Here is an 18637-nt window from a genome sequence, read left to right on the forward strand (position 1 = left end):
CATAGTTATTACATTGCTTGTTCAAAGCGGTAATCCGCTACACCCGTAGCCCCTCCCCTCGCGGACAGTGGATAAGAAACTAAAAGGATAACTGTTGCAAATCAACAAGTACTTCCCCAAAGTCTGCAGTTAAAAATCGGAAGAATAACGAAGTACTGTAAGAATATTATTTCTACAAAACAGTCCTTAATGCTACGTCAATTTGCTATAACAATCAATCCGCACCTCTTTCTAGCTGGATTGTCGCCGCCTTTTTCTCACCACACGCTGTAGTCTCTCCTCGTGTGGAGCCTGCTCTCCACCCCCTTTTTTTTTTTAAGGATTATAAATAGGGACTTCCCGCCTCTTAGTTGTTCATTCGGTTACTCGTAGCGACTCTTCAACGTCGGAGAAGTAACGTCTGTTTTATTTTATTTTTTTCCATTTAATTCTGTGTTGACCTACTTATACTGTAGACATGGTAAGTGTTTTATTTTTTACTGTATTTCCTAGTTAGAATGAACGATTGCACTCCAATTCTGTTTTATTGTGGGGGAGGGGTGAGTGCGTGTGGAGTTTTTTTTTTTTTAGCCTTGGAACGGGGGAGTACAGAATGTTGCTAAAATGTTTGGTAATTCAATTCAGAAGTCCTGTTGCATAAGTTTGACCCAATATTTTAACTGTTTGATTAGTCAATGGAATTTCTGTCCATGGTTTTATAAACTTTAACCCTTCTCTGTTGGCAGAATTTGGAGACTTGCTAAGCATACTATTATCCTAGAATTTATTCTCAAACAGAGTTGATAGTGTTTTGGCTGTTTGAAAATGTGGGTGCCGCTGAATCTGGTGATTTGAGGATGTGGTGGTACTGCGCATGCATCTGAATCTTGGGATTTGAGGATGTGGCGTACTGCGCATGGTGATCCATATGTTCGAAGCTGTAGAAATGTGTCTGGAGTAACTTTACGTGATCTGTAACTGATGTTTAATACTGGCGGCCGAGCTGAATGGGGGTACTATGATGCGCACTATACGTAAACTGTTGAGAAGGGGACGAGATTCGGCTGGTGCCTCCTAACTCTACGGTACTTGCCCCACTTTAAGTTCGTATTTGCGGGCTTTTGTAATGTGACTAATAATGCTGAATCATTCATAAGTCACGACATGCGTGGGGTGGGTACTGCGGGGTTTCATTAAGCTTCAATTTATTTTGTGTTATGTGAAGTGCCTTGGTGGACTTGTTTGATACGGGTAGGCTGGTTTCCGAGAACACTGTGATTTAATCTCTACTTTTATTTTTTGGACCGAGTATTAAAGTGTAGTTTACGTGGGTTCTAAATGTTGGTTATTTCAATGTGTTATGTTCTTAAAACTGTCATTTTAACATAACATACAATTGAAAAATGAATTTCTGAGCGTAGTCCTTTGGCTATGTGGGCACTGGCCCTCAGTTGAAGGGGTGGTTAGTTTTTCCCCAAAATGTATCGTGCGCAGGTGCACACTAAAGATGGTTGTCCTTAATTATTTCTATTTCATGTTTACAGCGTGAATGCATCTCTATCCATGTTGGCCAGGCTGGTGTACAGATTGGTAATGCCTGTTGGGAGCTCTATTGTCTGGAGCATGGTATCCAGCCTGACGGCCAGATGCCCAGTGACAAGACTATTGGAGGAGGAGATGACTCATTCAACACATTCTTCAGTGAAACTGGAGCTGGAAAGCATGTCCCCAGGGCAGTCTTTGTAGACTTGGAACCAACAGTTATAGGTGAGTTTAAAATGGTTCCATAATTATGGTGTTGGATGTATTAGCAGTAGCTTGGTTTGACATTGTAAAGTTATTGAAGATGCTTAACCCACTAGATGTGCAGTAGCAAGCCACGGCCAAACCCCATCTGTCACTACACCTCCCACCTTGATAGCGATTGAGCTGGTGGGTTAAGCATCTTCAATATTGCCAAGGCCCAAATTAAATAAATGGCAAGGAAGAATTTTATTGTATTCCTTCACTGTTTTCTTTCAAAATGGTAATTCAAAATAAGCTTCAAGTGTTTGTATGGATTCATAAGTTGTACCCTTGAATACTACTTGCCTTCCCTCAAACAGAGTATCCCAACTGCCCCATTCCTTGGCTGCTGTGCATGTATACAATATCTTCACCCCCCGCCCCCAAAAGAAAAATGCTCCTTCTGTGTACCACTCTTGTCAGCCCCTGTAAAACAGAGAACACATGGCACTGTATAAATCCATAGCAGCAACAATCTGTAATATACTAAATAGCATACATACTCCCCTGAAAGGTATACACACCTGTTTCAGTCTGAGGAAAATAATCACTGTAGTGCAGTCTAATGTATTAAACAGTACACTGCCTCTAGGCCAGACAGACCAGCTTTAGTGACCTTGCACATCAGTGAGGTTAAAGAATGACAACACCATTTCCATCCACTTACACAAGCTGCTGCAACCTTCTCTGCACATATGGGCAGGGCTGGTTTCAGACTGTTTGGTTCTGGGCAAAGGCCAATGTCAGAATCAACTTTTTACAATCTGTCATGGGCTCCAAGCCCCAAAAAGATAAAACACTAGTCAATGCGATTGAATTGTCTAGAGCCACTGTTGGTGTGACACCCTGAACCTATGGGGAAATGGGGTTGATGTTGACCCTAAGAAATGACTTGCTAAACAGTGTTGTGCCCACCAAAGAAAGGACTTGCTAAACAGTGTTGTGCCCACCAATATTGGTTGTATATGCGTGCACACTACCCCTGACAAGCTCGGTTGTATATGCATGCACACTACCCCTGACAAGCTGGGCTTATCACGACGTGCTTATTTTTATGCATGCACACAGTTACTGACACAAGCAAAATCTATCACAAGAATCAAACGGCCATGCATAAGCTGTGTCCTTGTTTACAGGCAAACTCGTACAGAGACAGGAGGGCATGCAACTCCAAACAGAAAAAAATGTGGGTATTGTAATCGGTTGGTATACCAAAAGTAGAGTAACAGATGTTTTTCGATTCATGAGTCAATGTACATGTTTGACATTTAAATTCAGTCAAGGGTGTGAATTGCTGCTGTATGGCATGTTGGTCACACGCATTCCTGCGCAAACTTAGGATGGGTTAACCATCTTCAACATCGCCATTAATAAGTTTGGCATGGTTGTAAAGGTAAAAAGGCCAATTGTATGTATTTATTTATTTATTTATTTATATTTTTTTTTTTTTTTTTTTTTTTTTTTTTGTGCAGACTAGAAGTAACTTGGTATAAGGGGAGAAGGGGCGTCTTCCATTGTTGAAGGCTTGTGATTGGGGTTAGTCTAGTGCTGTTTAGTTGTAGTGGAATAATGTTGGTTAAGTAAACTGCTTTTGACCTTGTATTCTTGTACCCTATAGATGAGGTTCGTACTGGCACATATCGACAGCTGTTTCATCCCGAGCAACTAATCACTGGCAAAGAAGATGCTGCTAACAATTATGCTCGTGGCCACTACACCATTGGCAAAGAAATAATTGACTTGGTTCTAGACCGGATTCGTAAGCTGGTATGTACTGTGGTAGCAGATTTTTCTTTTACCTATACAAATTTGGTCGTTTGTCTCTTCTGGACCTAGCAGTTTAGCCTATCCTATAGCTAGTATGTGGCTCATGACACCTCTAGGGCCCATAAGCCTAGCCGCACAACTCAACCCAGTTGTCCCTGTTGTTGGGTGTGTATTAATGTTGTGGGGTTTCTAAAGGATATATGGGGGGGGGTGTATACTTGGCTGTAGCTGGTTGTTTTGTGGGCTAAACTAGTAGGTCCAGAAGAGCTAGGAAGGACATCGGTGCATAATGTACTTTGAACACTGTCACTGTAAAATTAATTTTCTGACAAGTTGAGGATTACAGCTAGTGGGCACTGCAGCAGTGTATTTTCAGAATAACTGGCATGAAATCTTGCTGCAAACAAGACAATTGGGAGTAATGCTAGTCTTCCCCCTTGGACTAGCTAGATTTATTTTAGCAGAAGTTCACTGCCCACTACGGATAATGACATCGGTATGTTCACTTCTGTGAACACTGCTCACTGCAGTGCCTGACCTTTATTTGTAGTTTAATTCCTGAGCAAATGAAACCCTGGAAATGTGGGTAAAGTTTGAGGCTGTCCCCCACTTTCATGTATCGACCAGTTCTGGTGTTGCACTATTAGACCCACACGCCTACCTTGTGTGTGAAGACTGGCAGTGGTTGGTATGGAGGGAATTCCTTTGATCCAGAAGTTCTACAGAGTGCCGTACAAGTGCTGTATTTCAGAAAGGTTTGGAATATGTACAGCATCTTTTAAAGCACGTTTGCAAAGTGAAGGGTTTTTAAGTATGCACATCAAGTTTTGGAAGGGCCTTGGCAGTAATTTTGAATGTTTGGCTTGCAATTAGAATCACACGAGCAACTTGAATGCACTTCACCTTTAGTCGCACAGTCCTCCATGCTTTCATAGCAGTTAAAGGGCAAAAAGTGAGGAAAGGATACACCCTGTAAAAATGGGATGGCAATGTAGTGGACTTGATTACTGGGGTGCAAGACTATACCAGAAGGGTGTCTTCCAGAACATAATGGCATCGAGGTAGGAGATGCCCAATAGTCTGCCTAAGTTGGGGGGGGGGGGTTAGTGCAGCACCTTGTTTATGTACTTTTTTTTTTTTTTAATTCTGTAGTATTGAAGTTGTTATGGGTGTTGCAAGTTCTTTCATCTTATTACTCTTCTCTTTTATCCCTGTCTTTAGGCTGACCAGTGCACAGGTCTCCAGGGCTTCTTGGTATTCCACAGTTTTGGTGGCGGTACAGGTTCTGGCTTCACATCTCTTTTGATGGAACGTCTGTCGGTTGATTATGGCAAGAAGTCTAAGTTGGAATTCTCAATTTACCCGGCTCCCCAGGTCTCCACAGCTGTTGTCGAGCCTTACAACTCTATTCTGACCACCCACACCACCCTGGAACACTCTGACTGTGCGTTTATGGTTGACAATGAAGCAATTTATGACATCTGTCGCAGAAATCTAGACATAGAACGCCCAACCTATACCAACTTGAACCGTCTTATTAGCCAAATTGTTTCCTCTATTACAGCTTCTCTCAGATTTGATGGTGCCCTTAATGTAGATTTAACAGAGTTCCAAACTAACTTGGTGCCATATCCACGAATCCACTTCCCTCTTGCCACATATGCTCCTGTTATCTCTGCTGAGAAGGCATACCATGAGCAGCTTTCTGTGGCTGAGATCACTAATGCTTGCTTTGAGCCAGCTAATCAGATGGTGAAATGTGATCCTCGCCATGGCAAGTATATGGCTTGCTGTTTGCTGTATCGTGGGGATGTGGTTCCCAAAGATGTAAATGCTGCTATTGCCACTATCAAAACAAAACGTAGTATTCAGTTTGTAGATTGGTGTCCAACTGGTTTCAAAGTTGGCATTAACTATCAGCCTCCCACTGTGGTACCAGGTGGTGATCTAGCAAAGGTTCAACGTGCTGTGTGTATGCTGAGCAATACTACAGCTATTGCTGAAGCATGGGCTCGCTTGGACCATAAATTTGATCTAATGTATGCCAAGCGTGCTTTTGTCCACTGGTATGTAGGTGAAGGTATGGAGGAAGGGGAGTTTTCTGAGGCCCGTGAGGATATGGCTGCTTTGGAAAAAGATTATGAAGAAGTTGGTGTTGATTCTGTGGAAGGGGAGGGCGAAGAAGAGGGAGAAGAGTATTAAATGTTGCTAAATACCATTTGTAGCATGTATTAATCATTGCATACACTTGTTTGAACCAATTTCATGCTGTTCAAATGTATGGTACAAAAATGTGGTATGAAGGAATTTTTCATTTATGCCGGTTTTACATGGATTTTTTTTTGTGTCTGAACTCTTTTCCAAGTCTGCAAACATTTTCCTGCCATAAGATGCAATAAAGACTTAAGTGGGACATGTTTTGTCTCATTGTGTTGAAATTTAATTCCTTTTAAAATCTATTTTCACAGTTGAGTGTGGACTTGCTGGGGGCAGCAGTGCATTAACAGATTAATTGCACTGGGTGCAAAGAACATCTTAATTGAAGGTGCGAGTGTGGGGACTGTAATAAATAGTACTAGTAGTTCTACAAAATGTGAGCATGTTGTTGGCATTGAAGTGACTTGCGGTAGGATTTTCTTGCAAGGCTAGCATTGTGCCTCGTGGGTATATCCATTGTCGGTGCAGTGACTTCCTAGCCTTTATCACAAATGACCCAAGAGTAAAACTCATTACTGTCGAAGTGCTGCATCATGGAAATAAAAAAAATTTTATGCCACAATGTGGAGGGTTGCAGAACTCATGCTTGTCCATTAGTGGTGATTTGGGATAGATGTCCAATGGCTTGCTCATGTGCAGCAGACATTTGTACTTTCTCAGTGGCTGCAAGATTTGGCTATTCCCCAGTTTAGTGTGTTCTTCCTCATTGTGCCCCCCCCCCCCATATCTGCCAAGGTAACCTAGTAATGTGACGTCCGGGTAACGTTTCAGAACTTTCAGACGTTTAGCAGGCTTGTACGTTTGCTGTGTGGAAGGCTCTCCTGTGAAAGGTTTGTATCCCCCTTTTTTTCTCCTCACTTCTCTGCTTTAGAGATGCAGAGTCTTATGCTACAGTTAACTAGTATATTACTTTTTTAAGCTAGTTGGGGCTACCCACCACCCTCTATTTCTTGGTAAACATTTCTTTTACTTGAACTGGGAGAATTGCTACAGCATGGGACTAGCAAGTTTGTAGTTTTAGTATTCTGGTTAATCACCAAATATGAATTCTTCCACCCACAACTTTTTTCCAGTTTTGCACTGTGAGGGGGGGGTTAGTCTTCAATGGTGCCGATAAAGATCATAGTTTGCTCTGCCAGATTGGTAGCCCTGGCATGGGTTCAGCATATAGTAGAGGGTTGATTTTTTTTTTTTTATCCAAACTAATTGGGACCTAGGGCAGTTTGGATAATTGCACCAGATAAACACCCGAAATCTTTTTTTTTTTTTTTCTTCTTTCTCCTGCATGCAGTAATACACTTGCATTCAAGCAATTTCCTACTCTAATACTTTGGAAGGCAAGTTCTGATAATTGACTATTTTATTGCCGTAAAGTACCTCTTTTCCTGACTTGGGCTTGGCATAATCAAGACAGCCGTCCTTTTTTTGCAGTTAAAATAACGAGGTGGTCTTTTGATGGGATACTTGCATGGCTTGCAAAAGGGGGAAATGTTAAGTATTATTCAGCAAATGGATAAATTAACTTGCGATTATAGTCTGGGTGTCTCATGAGGCTCTGTCCTGAGCCTCTACTTAAAAGGTCCTTTCAAAGAGTGGCTCTTGTTTGAGCTGTTCTGTAGTTTATGCAGATGACTTGGATAAACTGATTACAATTATTAGATGGGGATATAGGGTATATCTGACTAAATGGCTACCTGGACCCAGGAGAAAAATATGCCACTAAATCCAACAAACTGAGTATGAGTTTTGGGAGTTAAGGGGTACATCCCAAGTGTTACTAGTAGTAAAACCAAAATCTACCATTTTCTGCTACTTGGCACCAAGAAAAAAATGAAATTAAGTCTCTCCCATTATGAGCTGTCAGTTGCACTCTATTCTGCAAGGGTCTCTCAGTGCAGTGACAGTTTTAACCCCTCAGTGTGGGGGTAGGGGAATTTTCCTCTTGTAAGCCTGCAGTTTGGCTACTTTTCTGGCTTTAGCTGTATAACTTAAGTATATTGTAAAACAAGTTATGATTCAAACAAATGAGAGCGACAGAGACTGAAAATAAGTGGTCCTTTTTGAAGTTATAGAAAAGTGACATTCCCCCTTGTCAGTGGCATGGAAATTCAGTTACTTTGTCTGGCAGGAGTCATACAAAGCATTGTGGGAGAGAAGGTTGAGAAGAACAAGATGATGTTGAATGTAACCCCATTGCTAGTCATGTGGAAAACAGACCAACTACAAATAGTGCTTGTGTGGTTTTTTTTTTTTTTAGTTGATGGGTAAGGAAACTGGGGGGGGGGGTTAGTTCTAGGGTGGAGTTCCCTGGGGGCTTTCCACAATCTCTGCTGGGGTCTGCTATCCTTTCCTCTGAGATGGCTATGGCTCGTCTACATCTGCCAATAAACGGATTTGTTGAGTAGGATGACATGGCAAAAGCTGTCAGAGGTCTCGTACAGCCTAGAGGATCTGGATTCTATTCCAATTTCTCTTTGGTTCTGAAGAAAACTGGTCCTCAAGCCCCCCACTGGTTTTCATCTTGTGGAACCATTCTGTTCAAAAGGACCCACTTCAGAATGGTCGCAGAATCTATTGTCGTCTTGGGGTAAAGGTGTGTGTGTTGTATCTCAGATGCTCTGGATAGGGACCAGTCTGTCAATTCGGGGCCTTGCAGTTTTAGTCTTACAATGACCAGTGGGGTATTCCATCAAATACATGGCTATTGTAGCAGCTTATCTACAACCCAGTTTCACCCATGTGTAGATAACTGGCTTCTGGCCAACCCAGAGGTGATGCGAGTGTCACCTCTAGCATTGCAACTCCCTCTGCAAACTTTCAGAAGTCTGATCTCTCTTCGGTTTCAGAATATATCATTAGGCTGGCAACCTGGACATGACCGGAGTCTTCCTGCCTTCAGAAAAAATTCAAACATTGAAGTTGGATATCCGCTCTCTTTATCTCCTACTCAGCCCAGTGTGCTGAGCATTTATTCTCATTCCAAGCTTCACCATAATGATTTTGTGCAAGATTTCTCTGAAATGGTGGTTATAATCTTTCAGTATAATTTGCAAACTGTCAGTTTTGTCCTTGTATGTACTTACTCAATTTCATGTGGCAGTCTTTGTTTCCTTTGCTCCTAACAAGCTGGGGCAAAAGTGAAAAATTTTAACTCTTTGGCTGGCTGAATTTCCCTTACTTCTGCAGTATACAACAAAACTCTTTATGCCAAGAGCTGTGGCAACTTTCAATGAACAGGAATTTTATATGTTGCCACTTGGTCTTCCATGCATATTTTCATTATCCATTTTAAATAGAACTGCTTATCTAGGGATAGTGTCTTTCGGAGTGGATATCCTGAAAGGTCTCCCTGCCTTGAAGCCTCCCAGGGTTTACTGTAGCTGGGGATTTTGGCCCACATGTTGGATCAAAGGGACTGACTGAATAGGATGTTAAAGTTGTGTACTTATAAGGATAGATCCTTTCATTTATGTTTCCTTCTGAATCTTGTAAGAGTGAAGGATTGTTTAGTTTCTACAGCTGGTTGTTTAGGCAGCATCGATAATAGGTTGGTATTCATCAGATTAGTTCTTGGGTACTTAAGGGTCTGAAATTGCACGGGGAAAAATAAGTACTTCAGGCTAGAGCACCGATGTATCTAATAAGTGGGTCAAGTACCCAAATGGATTGGACATATCTGTCAAGTGCATTTTGTTTTCATAGCAAAGATTTCACTCTGCACCATAATCTACTGCCAGTCATTAGCGGACTGGAGTTCTGCTGGGGTGACCCCTAACCGGGAAAAGACAAACCAAGATTTCTGTAGGAGTTCTTGTGTCACTAACAATCCAGGGTTCTTTTTTTCCTCTGTACTCCATTCAATTCAGTATCTTTAATATTTTCCATTATGGCACACTTGTTAAAGCACTAAGTAAATTTGTGAGAGCTTGTTTATTTGTACTGCAGCATTTTCTTCTTGTTTCAAGCTTTTTGAAGTTAAAACATGATCCACTTCACTATCTGGATTAATTAAATTTACATTATTTGCCCCCAAATCGCTTTAAGGGCTGAAATAAAGAGCTTAAAAGGTGGTGTGGGACTTGGTAATTTTATCGTATGTGTAAAATAAATAATTGGAGAAAAGTCTGCCTCCCTTGAGACTTGCGAACAAACATTGATGGTTGTACATATACATGCTTCAAGTTGTGTCGGAAAGTCTTGACTAGTCTTCTAGTGGAACTATAGTAAACTATTCTGTTTCATTATTTGGGGAGCAGGGTATATTTCCATAATGGATAAATTATGCTTATAAAGAAAATATTGCAAGAGTGAAACTATTACATAATCTACAGTTTAATAGGAGTTCAGACGAATGGAAAAAGAAGGCGCACAGTTCCTACCACTTGGAGAATATATTGGCTGCTAGGGTTAGAATTGGGGCCGTATATGGATCTACTTTAAATTGTTGAATTACCATAATGTCAGCGAAGGTTTAAAAGAACAAACTCCTGGAACAGTGAATTTTGCCTCTGCGAAACTAACCACTTGGCCACCACTGATGAAAACATCCATAGCAAGTTAAACTCACTGAAGTGTGTGTGGGGGGGTTGCCCCACCTAAATGTACAAATTCCAAGATTGCACTACATTGGAGAAATAGTGGCCAAGTGGTTACTTTCCTGGTGCTGAAATTTGCTGTTCCAGGAGTTTGTCCCTTTGTCTCTACATCTGAGTGGCTGCTCCAGATGCATATGCAGTTACGCCTACTGTCAAAATATTGCTTCAATAATTCCAAAACCATGCTATGTAAAAGTTGTAAACTATATCTGCTTAAAGCTTACAACATAGTAAACTCAGCTGCATTAATATTTGACCTGGCTAGTGCAGGTAAATATCATTTTCATAAGTTTCAACAATGAAGTAGCAAAACTCCTTAGCCTCATGTGAAAGCTCTCTGCTAGATGCTGCTGATAGTATGGGTGTGTAACTTGAATGGTTGCTGAGCTATTCTAAGTTTATAAACTATTAGAAATAAAATTGCTACTGTTTACAGTGACTACGATCTAAATAAGTCATTATAAAAACTAACCTACTCACTATTAACAGTATTACTATGTTCTCTGGCTACTTGTATAAACTAGATAAAATCAGCTGTCTCATTCTAATGCATTATAGTAGTGAATGAAGTGCTACTTTGCTCAGCTTTGTGGGACATGTCTGTGTATATATATATATGGGTTCCTATGAGATAAACGACACGTTGTTTCATCGACAGCCGGTAGATGGACGTCAATTAACTGAAACGTCAAAACAACGAAAACTAACATAAATGAAACTCACTCAACCGACAAGTCTAAACTACATACTAGCACTAAACAACACATACCTGCAAAGTACAATCACTACCACAGAAACACAACTACATACTCGCGCTGCTACCTACGATATACACCTCATACAATCCACACCACAACAACAATAATTAAAAAACAAAATGAATCCCCACTCCAAACACCACACACACAACACAAGCAAACCAAAATCCTACCAAAGCAACACTAAACCTGACATACACACCTATCGACAACCCTGACCCTAACCCTAAGGTCCGTCACTCTCTCACACTCACCTAACCCGCACCCTAACTCACTTAACCCACCCCTAACCCAAAAGAAATCACTACTACACACTTACCCGACCCAAGCCCTAACCCTAACTTACATCCCCACAGACCGTGAACATCGCACACTTACCTTACTCTCACCCTAACGTCCGTCACTACTGCATACATACACATCCCTTACACATTTCGCTTAACTCCGCATTGGTGTCGGTTGACTGACTTTCGTTAATTTCAGTTTTCGTTCCTTTGATGTTTCCGCGTTGGTTAACTGACGTTCGTTTATTTCAGTTTTCGTTCCTTTGACGTTTTGGTTAATTGACGTCCATCTACTGGCTGTCGATGAAACAACGTGTCGTTTATCTCATAGGAACCCATATATATATATATATATATATATATATATATATATATATATGTGTGTGTGTGTCTCCTTTTTTCCCCTGGCCTCTGCTTAAAATGGACCTGAATCCAGTTGGACTTTCCTGGTTAACAAATGTAAAATAAAATAACCCTTATGGGTCCAGTGGTATGAATATATGTTTGAAATAGGATATAATTTGATTCTGGCAAAAGGCTTAGGCTCCGCCCATCCGAAGTTATAGCAAACTTTTTGAGCTCCACTGGAGTGAATGAGTTAAACATGCTGATGTCTCACTGTTGTGCAAGTTGATGTTATAGTAATTTGACAATTTAAAGGGGCTAGATATATCATTTTAATAATCTTGCTACAGAGGCAGTTTAGTTGTGGATGGGCTGAGGAAACTCATTCATCGCACTACTGTATTTTCTCCTTTTTTCCTTAAGAAAATCTATATTTTTTCTGGACATAGCTAAGTTAAGCTAGTATGGCTGACAAGACTTAAGTGCATCACCTGTGGGCATAACATCCCAAACTCAGATGTTCATGGTACAAGAATGCGTATATTGTTTGGGAGCAGCACTTTTAGATGCAGATTGCTCTAGGCTCAATTATATAGCTCTCACTGACAGGAGGAACAAGCTGGTGTATTCTCCTCCTGCTTCCATAGCAGGGGCTCAGACCACTTCCAAGAAATTGGATAAGAGGAAGCCAGATGCTGCTGACAATGATACTCTTGCAAGGGGTCACTACATTGAACATCCTCTTTGGCTCCTTCCTTGGGGCCATCAATTAAGATGTCGAAAAAACTCTGATTCGACTACTTCTGTATCAGAATGTTCCCTGATTCAATCACCCCTCTCTTTCTGGATCTATTCCCTTTGCTGCCTTCACCCCTCTTGGAGGGATCCCCTGCAGACATTCAAGACCTCCAGTCTCCTTTCTTCCAGTTTATCAGAGGTTGACAAGAATAGTATATCATTTCTCAGATCCAGATGGGGGGAGGGTGCTTCCAGCTCTGAATCCGTAAGCTGTCGTCTATTTCGCTAATAGTCTCTCCTCTGATCTGATGTACTGTTTCAGAGCCCTCTGATCCAAGACCCTTGGGAGTGACCTTGTTGGATCTGAAGATTGGTTTGTTCAACTCTGGTTTATTCCCAGAGTTGTTCAGCCCCCAGTCTATCGATTGAAATGTTGGCACCTGATTATGGAGGCAAGGATTGAATCCAAAGCTATTGGAACCATCTCTGCCCCTGGACAATTGGGGTCTGACTTTTTCTTGGGTGGAGTGCTTGTGTGGTGGCAGGAGCTGACGGTTATGGAATTATCTGCTCCTTTGCCATAAACTTGTTTCCACAGGCACTGTGCCTTCAAGGTTGTGGAGAGGGCCTTCCCTTTATTTAGAAAAAGGGCATCTTGGCCCTCCTCAGATCAGACATTTGTACTTCCTTCCATTTCTCTGCTCTGAGCCTTGTTCATCCATCAGTGTGACAGCCAGCCCTGAATCAAGTCTCCATTTGGTCCCTTAGGACATTCTCATCTCTTCTGATACTTCTGACCATCCCACTGAGGAGGAAGACTAATCGGGATCACTTCAAGATGCTAGGCCCCATGTGGTAGGACTCAGAAATAGACCCCATTTAACGTATGCAAAACACTTTCTTTTCTATTTGGTTTTACGGTAAAACAAAGGAAAGGTGAATAGTCTAGTGCAAAAGTAAATTCACAGGTAACCTCTCTGTGGAAGAGCAATAAATGAAGCAGTATTCCATATTACAAACTTTAAAGAAGATTCAAAATGAGAGAAAGTTAACTTTTCCAAAACAGTATTACCATGGCAAGGAGGTGCCTCTTTCTTTCTAGGTGGCCTAATGTACAAAATCATTTTCAGATTTTTAACTTGAGATAAAGGAGTTACAAAGGTGGATGGGCAGAGATGGCCAAAAGATGTACCTTTATAGAGGTCTGCCCTAGGACAGAACTGAGCAGTTCCCACAGGTCTGAATAAAGAAGAGCCACCTACTTGGGATGAGTCTTATTTTCTTCTATGGCACCACAATATGTGTGATTAGTAGCAGATTTTCTTGTCTTTTAATACTTGCTGCACATCCTGGGGGGTGTCTAAGTGGGATCAAAAGTCTAGTTCTCCAAACTGACAGCTGGAGATTTTAAATGTGGGGATGGATTGATATGTTTTTGTGTAAGATAATGTCATGGAAAACATGAGTGTAGCACACTGGGGTCTGCCCTAAATCTCCATAGTGTCTGCTCTAACAGAATGTATGAAACCTGAAGAGAAAGGTTGATGTTGAGTTGTCTATCTCACCTTCATTCTTGCTGGTTGGGTTCAGAGCCGATCCTCTGCTCCGACTTGGGCATCTTCAATAGCTCGAGAGCTGTTTATGGGCTTGAGGCTACCCTATATCCCATGATGCCTGGCGCTAGTTACCCAGATCTCGTTTGCCGCTTCAGGCTGCGAGGTTGTCTTACTGGCTCAGGCTTGTATACTTTTTTTGTATTGTTTTTCACTAGAATTTATCCCTTATTAGTGTACTTAATTCCTTAAATTATACTATTACCCTAGCTAGATTCTTTAAATAGTATCTATCCCCTGGTTTGTTTTTTATTGAAAACTCGCTCCTCCCCCTCCCTTCCCTTTTGCGGTAGCTGTTTAAATTAGAGGCTAACCCTCTTTTTGTCTTTCTCTAGTTTAAAAAAAAAAGAAAAAAATTTTAGTAGTAGTAGACTTATTTAGTGTGGGTTAGCTGTATAGTTTAGTCATACCTGCTGACTTTTTTCTTGTGTGTGTGTAAACATGTCCAAGGATTCTAAAGTGTCCGGATTCAAGAAGTGTGACCTATGTTGTCAGAAGATGTCTCTGACAGATGGTCACACTTCTTGTGTCTGTTGTCTGGGCGCGGTGCACCTGCAGGACTCTTGTTTGGCTTGTCATGCTTTTAGCCCAAGAGTCCTGCAGGAGCGCAAAAATAAGTTCATACTGTGGGGTTTGCTCAAGCCCCAGGATTCACCGGCCAAGGTTCAGCCTGTGAAATCCTCCAACCCACCCAACTCTTCGGCTCCCAGTTATGAGCCGTCGCTGGGTGAAACTCCACCTCGGCTCTGGCTGGAGCCGATGTGTCTCCCTCCCAATCGGCTCCAACAGGTACTTTGGAGCCATCTGGGAGTCAAAAGAGATCTAGGTCTCCCTCCTTGGAGTCGATACGCTCGGCTCCACGGTTACCTCTGCTCCAATCGGAGCACAGTCATAGGTCCTCTCGGTCCTTGACTTTCAGATCAGGACTTGGAGAGAGTGGTCAGTAGGCTGCTGAAATCGCAGGCCCTAGCAAAAATGTTGTCCAGCCCCCGTCATCGGGTGTCGGTTCCGTCCACTTCTGCAGAGATTCCTCCTCCAACTCCTCTCTTCAGCTCGGAGCCGGAGTTGGTTGGGGTTCGACTCGTAGAACTGTTGGCTCCGATACCTTCTCCTTCGGTTCTGTCGTCGGCTCCGATGTCTTCCGTGGCACCGTCCTTGGAGGGATCTGGGTGCTGAGACTCCCTCCTCGGCTCAGAGGGCGAGTGGTATCGGACCCTTGTCCGACCCCGTTCTCCCCCTCGGAGTTTCGGCGCAGGTGAGCTCGACTCCATCGGCCTTGGAGCTGTCCCCTCGGTGCGGAGAGGAATTCCAATTTCTTCAGAGCCAGAGTCTTCTCTGCGTCCGGGCGGGGGCGCCTTTAAGGTCATGAGGAGTGTGCTGGCCCCCAAGTCAGTCCCATGGTCAACCCCATCGGCTCCTCCCCTATGGTGCCTGCGTCTGCCCCTGCTCCAGACCCCAAGCGTGGGGAGCCAGTGCTCCAGAGCACCCCCTAGGGTGTTTCTTCCTCTTCCGAGGCCTCCCCTGATCACTCAGAGGAGCCACCTCGTAAGAAGAAGCACTTTGACTCCCCTGAGTGTGTCACATCAGATATTGACTTAGAGGATTCGGAAGGGTCCCAGAGATCCCCCTCTGAAGATGTCTCCTTTCCAGACATTTTGGAAATGCCTAGGCAGAGTGGGAACTGGAATACCCTAGCCCCTTCCTCACCGACCTCCATGAGGTCTCTGAATTATTTGTGCCATTTTACCCGCCTTCAGAGGATCTCCTTAAAGAGCTTGGAGATAGCCTCCAAGATCCATCAGTTGAGGGGGCTCAAGCTAAGGTTGCCTCCCAGCTGGCGACTTCCTTTAATGAAGGCAGCAGGGAGAGATTGCCTCCCATTTTGGAAGAGAGGCCAGGGTATAGTTCCCTCTTCAACCCAACCTCTTTCAGAACCTATTTAAGCTGTGGCCTTTCAGGACATTGCTGTCTAACCCTGTCCAGTGGGCTGCTTGCTTGCTTTGAAGCTAATTACATGGCTGCCTCAGGGATAGTCAAGTATCCATTTTCATTCTTCCTCAAAATCAAAATATGGTTACAGATCCAACCTTGGATCTGACTCAGTTGCATTCTATAGATTTCAGATCCAACTCCTAAGCTCCTTCCTCTACCTATAATGCCCTAGTCCATCTCCAGTACCTCAGATTGAGTTTTCTACCTTTAAAGTTTCAGTATATAAAATTAGAAAAGAAGAGAAATTAAACCAGGCCTGAAACCTGGATCAGATCACTCCAGAAGATGACAGGAAGGGAGGAGCTGAGGAAGAATAAAAATGGACAATGGAGATGTGTAGTCATGGTGAGTACATAACCTTAATATCTGTTGTCGTTTTCATTCTTCCTTAATGCGTGGGATAAAGTCCCCAGCTACATAAATCTTGGGTGGTTTTCTTGCAAGGATATTTTGGAGAACTGAAAGCAGCTCTTCTGGAAGTTATGCCCACTTTGCAATGAGAAGTAAAGCTATGAGCATTATACGAGGTGGCTGTTACACAAATATCAATGGAAGTTCTAGGCCAGGAAGCAGATGAGGTGTCTGTGGATATAGATGAACAGGCCTTGGGAGGTTTTGGTAGGGAGGTCTTGTTGAAAATATATTCAGGAAATGCAGTTAGTTATCCATTTGGCCAGTGTAACTTTAGAAATTGGAGAGCCCAGTCGACTAGGTGAAAAACAAATGGTCCATTTCTCTGAAATATTTTGTTCTGTGCAAGTAGAAACGTAGTTGTCTATGGATATCTAAACTAAAAGTAGCGTATTCTTCCCTGTTCGAAAATTTTGGGGGGGAAGTCTGGTAAATGAATGGTTTGCTTTTATATTAGATTCAGAAGTCACTTCTGTTATTAAAGAAGGATTAGTTCATAAGGTAACCCAGTCTTTATGAAAAACAATGTAAGGGGCTTTCGAGTTCGGAAATCCTTTTAGCAGAAGTAATGGCAACTAAAAAGGCTGTTTTTCAAGACAGGATTTTAAGTCAGTTTTTGTTGAAGATTCAAAGGGTTGTTGAGTTGAGCCTTGAAGTGTTACTGTTAAATCCCGGGGAAGTGACGGATCTTTCACTGGGGGGGTTGAGCAGAAAGCTGCCCTTCAGTAAAGCCTTACATAATTTGGAAGCAGCCAAGCAAGAAGCATTTTCTCGAGTGAAAATTTGACAAGGCTGCCGGCTGTACTTTGATTGTGGGGAAAAGAGCTTTAAAAAGAAAAGCTAAAAATTCCAATATAGAGAAACAGGGGCAGTAAAAGAATCAATCTCATCTTGTAAATTTTTCTTAGTGGAATCTTTTTTTGAGGACAAAAGTATGTCACGAACTGGGGAAGAAAATTTGGGCTGCCTAGCTATTAATTGAACTGGAGAAACCATGCAGTTAGTTTTGAGTGCTGGAATATGGGATGTTTTATTCCTGAAGAGTATGACAGAAGGTTTGGACTGGGGTCTAGTATCCAAGAAGATAATGAAGATGAGATCAAAGGAAGGGGAACCAGACCTGGTGAGGCCAGGTGGAGGCAATGAGAATAACTGAGCTCTTCAACGGGCTGGCTTTCTGTAACAGTTTTGGAATCAGAGGTACTTGGGGATAGGCATAAAGGAGACCAGAAGCACAAATGTGGACTAGAGCATTGCTGTGACTCCCTTGCGGGGATCAGGGCAATGTACCTGCTGCATTTGTTGTTGTGGGGAGAAGCAAAAAGATTGCAGCAAGGTTGGCGTTAACGATGGAAAATTTTCTCAGTCACTGATTGATTGAAATACCACTCGTGAGGCATCAGAATGGACCTGCTGAGCTTGTCCGCTAGTATGTTAGATTTCCCCGGAATGTGCATTGCTACTAGAAAGAAGTTGGAGATCATCTCCCATTACCACACTCTCAAAGCATCTCGGCAAATGTGGTAAGATTGAGTACCCCCTTGTTGATGTGCCAGACCACAGACGTGTTGTTTTGGATCTCAATAGTTCCTAGAGGGAGATCATCTTGAAATGCATGCAATGCTAGTAGGACTGCTCTCAACTCCAGGACATTGATATGCAAATTGGTATCTCGGTGGGACCACATGCCTTGGATCATTCTTCCCAAGAAATGCCCCACATCCCAGTTGGGAGGCATTTGTGGTCACCGTGGATCTTTGTAAATGTCATCTAACTGGATCCACAAGTGAATATGATTTTTGCATGCCAGGGTAGATCCGACTGGGAGTGATAGGGGTTGAAGACTAGACCACTAAACAGCTAGTGTCTATCAAAAATCATATGTATAATAACATGCTAATGGGTCTAATACTATAGACATTGCCATGCAGCCTAGGGCCTGAAAAACAAGTCTGGCTGGAGGAGTAGGCTGAGGAAGAATTTGAACTTAAAACTTGATTGTGCATATGTGATTAAGCAAAGAATCAGTTTGACTTATTGTGTTTAGATGAGCACCAATGAACTCCAGGCTCTATACTGGTAATGGTTTGGATTTGGACATACTGATAGTAATGCCTAATGATTTGCAAATTTGGAGCAGATGGTCCCTGGAC

The 18637-nt window shown here is 42.4% G+C and overlaps 1 protein-coding gene across 1 annotated transcript; it reads left to right on the plus strand.

The window, feature by feature from the left end:
- Window positions 1-310: 310 nt before the first annotated feature.
- On the plus strand, window positions 311-5944 carry LOC122811735 (tubulin alpha-1B chain). Its single transcript, XM_044083778.1, has 4 exons — window positions 311-460; window positions 1524-1746; window positions 3383-3531; window positions 4753-5944. The coding sequence occupies exons 1-4, from the start codon at window positions 458-460 to the stop codon at window positions 5731-5733; spliced, it is 1356 nt and encodes a 451-aa protein (XP_043939713.1). The 5' UTR covers window positions 311-457; the 3' UTR covers window positions 5734-5944.
- The last annotated feature ends 12693 nt before the right edge of the window (window positions 5945-18637 follow it).

The sequence above is a fragment of the Protopterus annectens genome, chromosome 9.part0, assembly GCF_019279795.1.
Source record: "Protopterus annectens isolate FY-2018-M chromosome 9.part0, PAN1.0, whole genome shotgun sequence".
Classification (NCBI taxonomy): Eukaryota; Metazoa; Chordata; order Ceratodontiformes; family Protopteridae; genus Protopterus; species Protopterus annectens.

Excerpts from the sequence above, each read along its gene's own strand:
- LOC122811735 (XM_044083778.1), top strand. Across the intron at positions 1,747-3,382 it reads CTTGGAACCAACAGTTATAG|ATGAGGTTCGTACTGGCACA; the intron begins GTGAGTTTAAAA and ends TGTACCCTATAG. Across the intron at positions 3,532-4,752 it reads TAGACCGGATTCGTAAGCTG|GCTGACCAGTGCACAGGTCT; the intron begins GTATGTACTGTG and ends CCCTGTCTTTAG.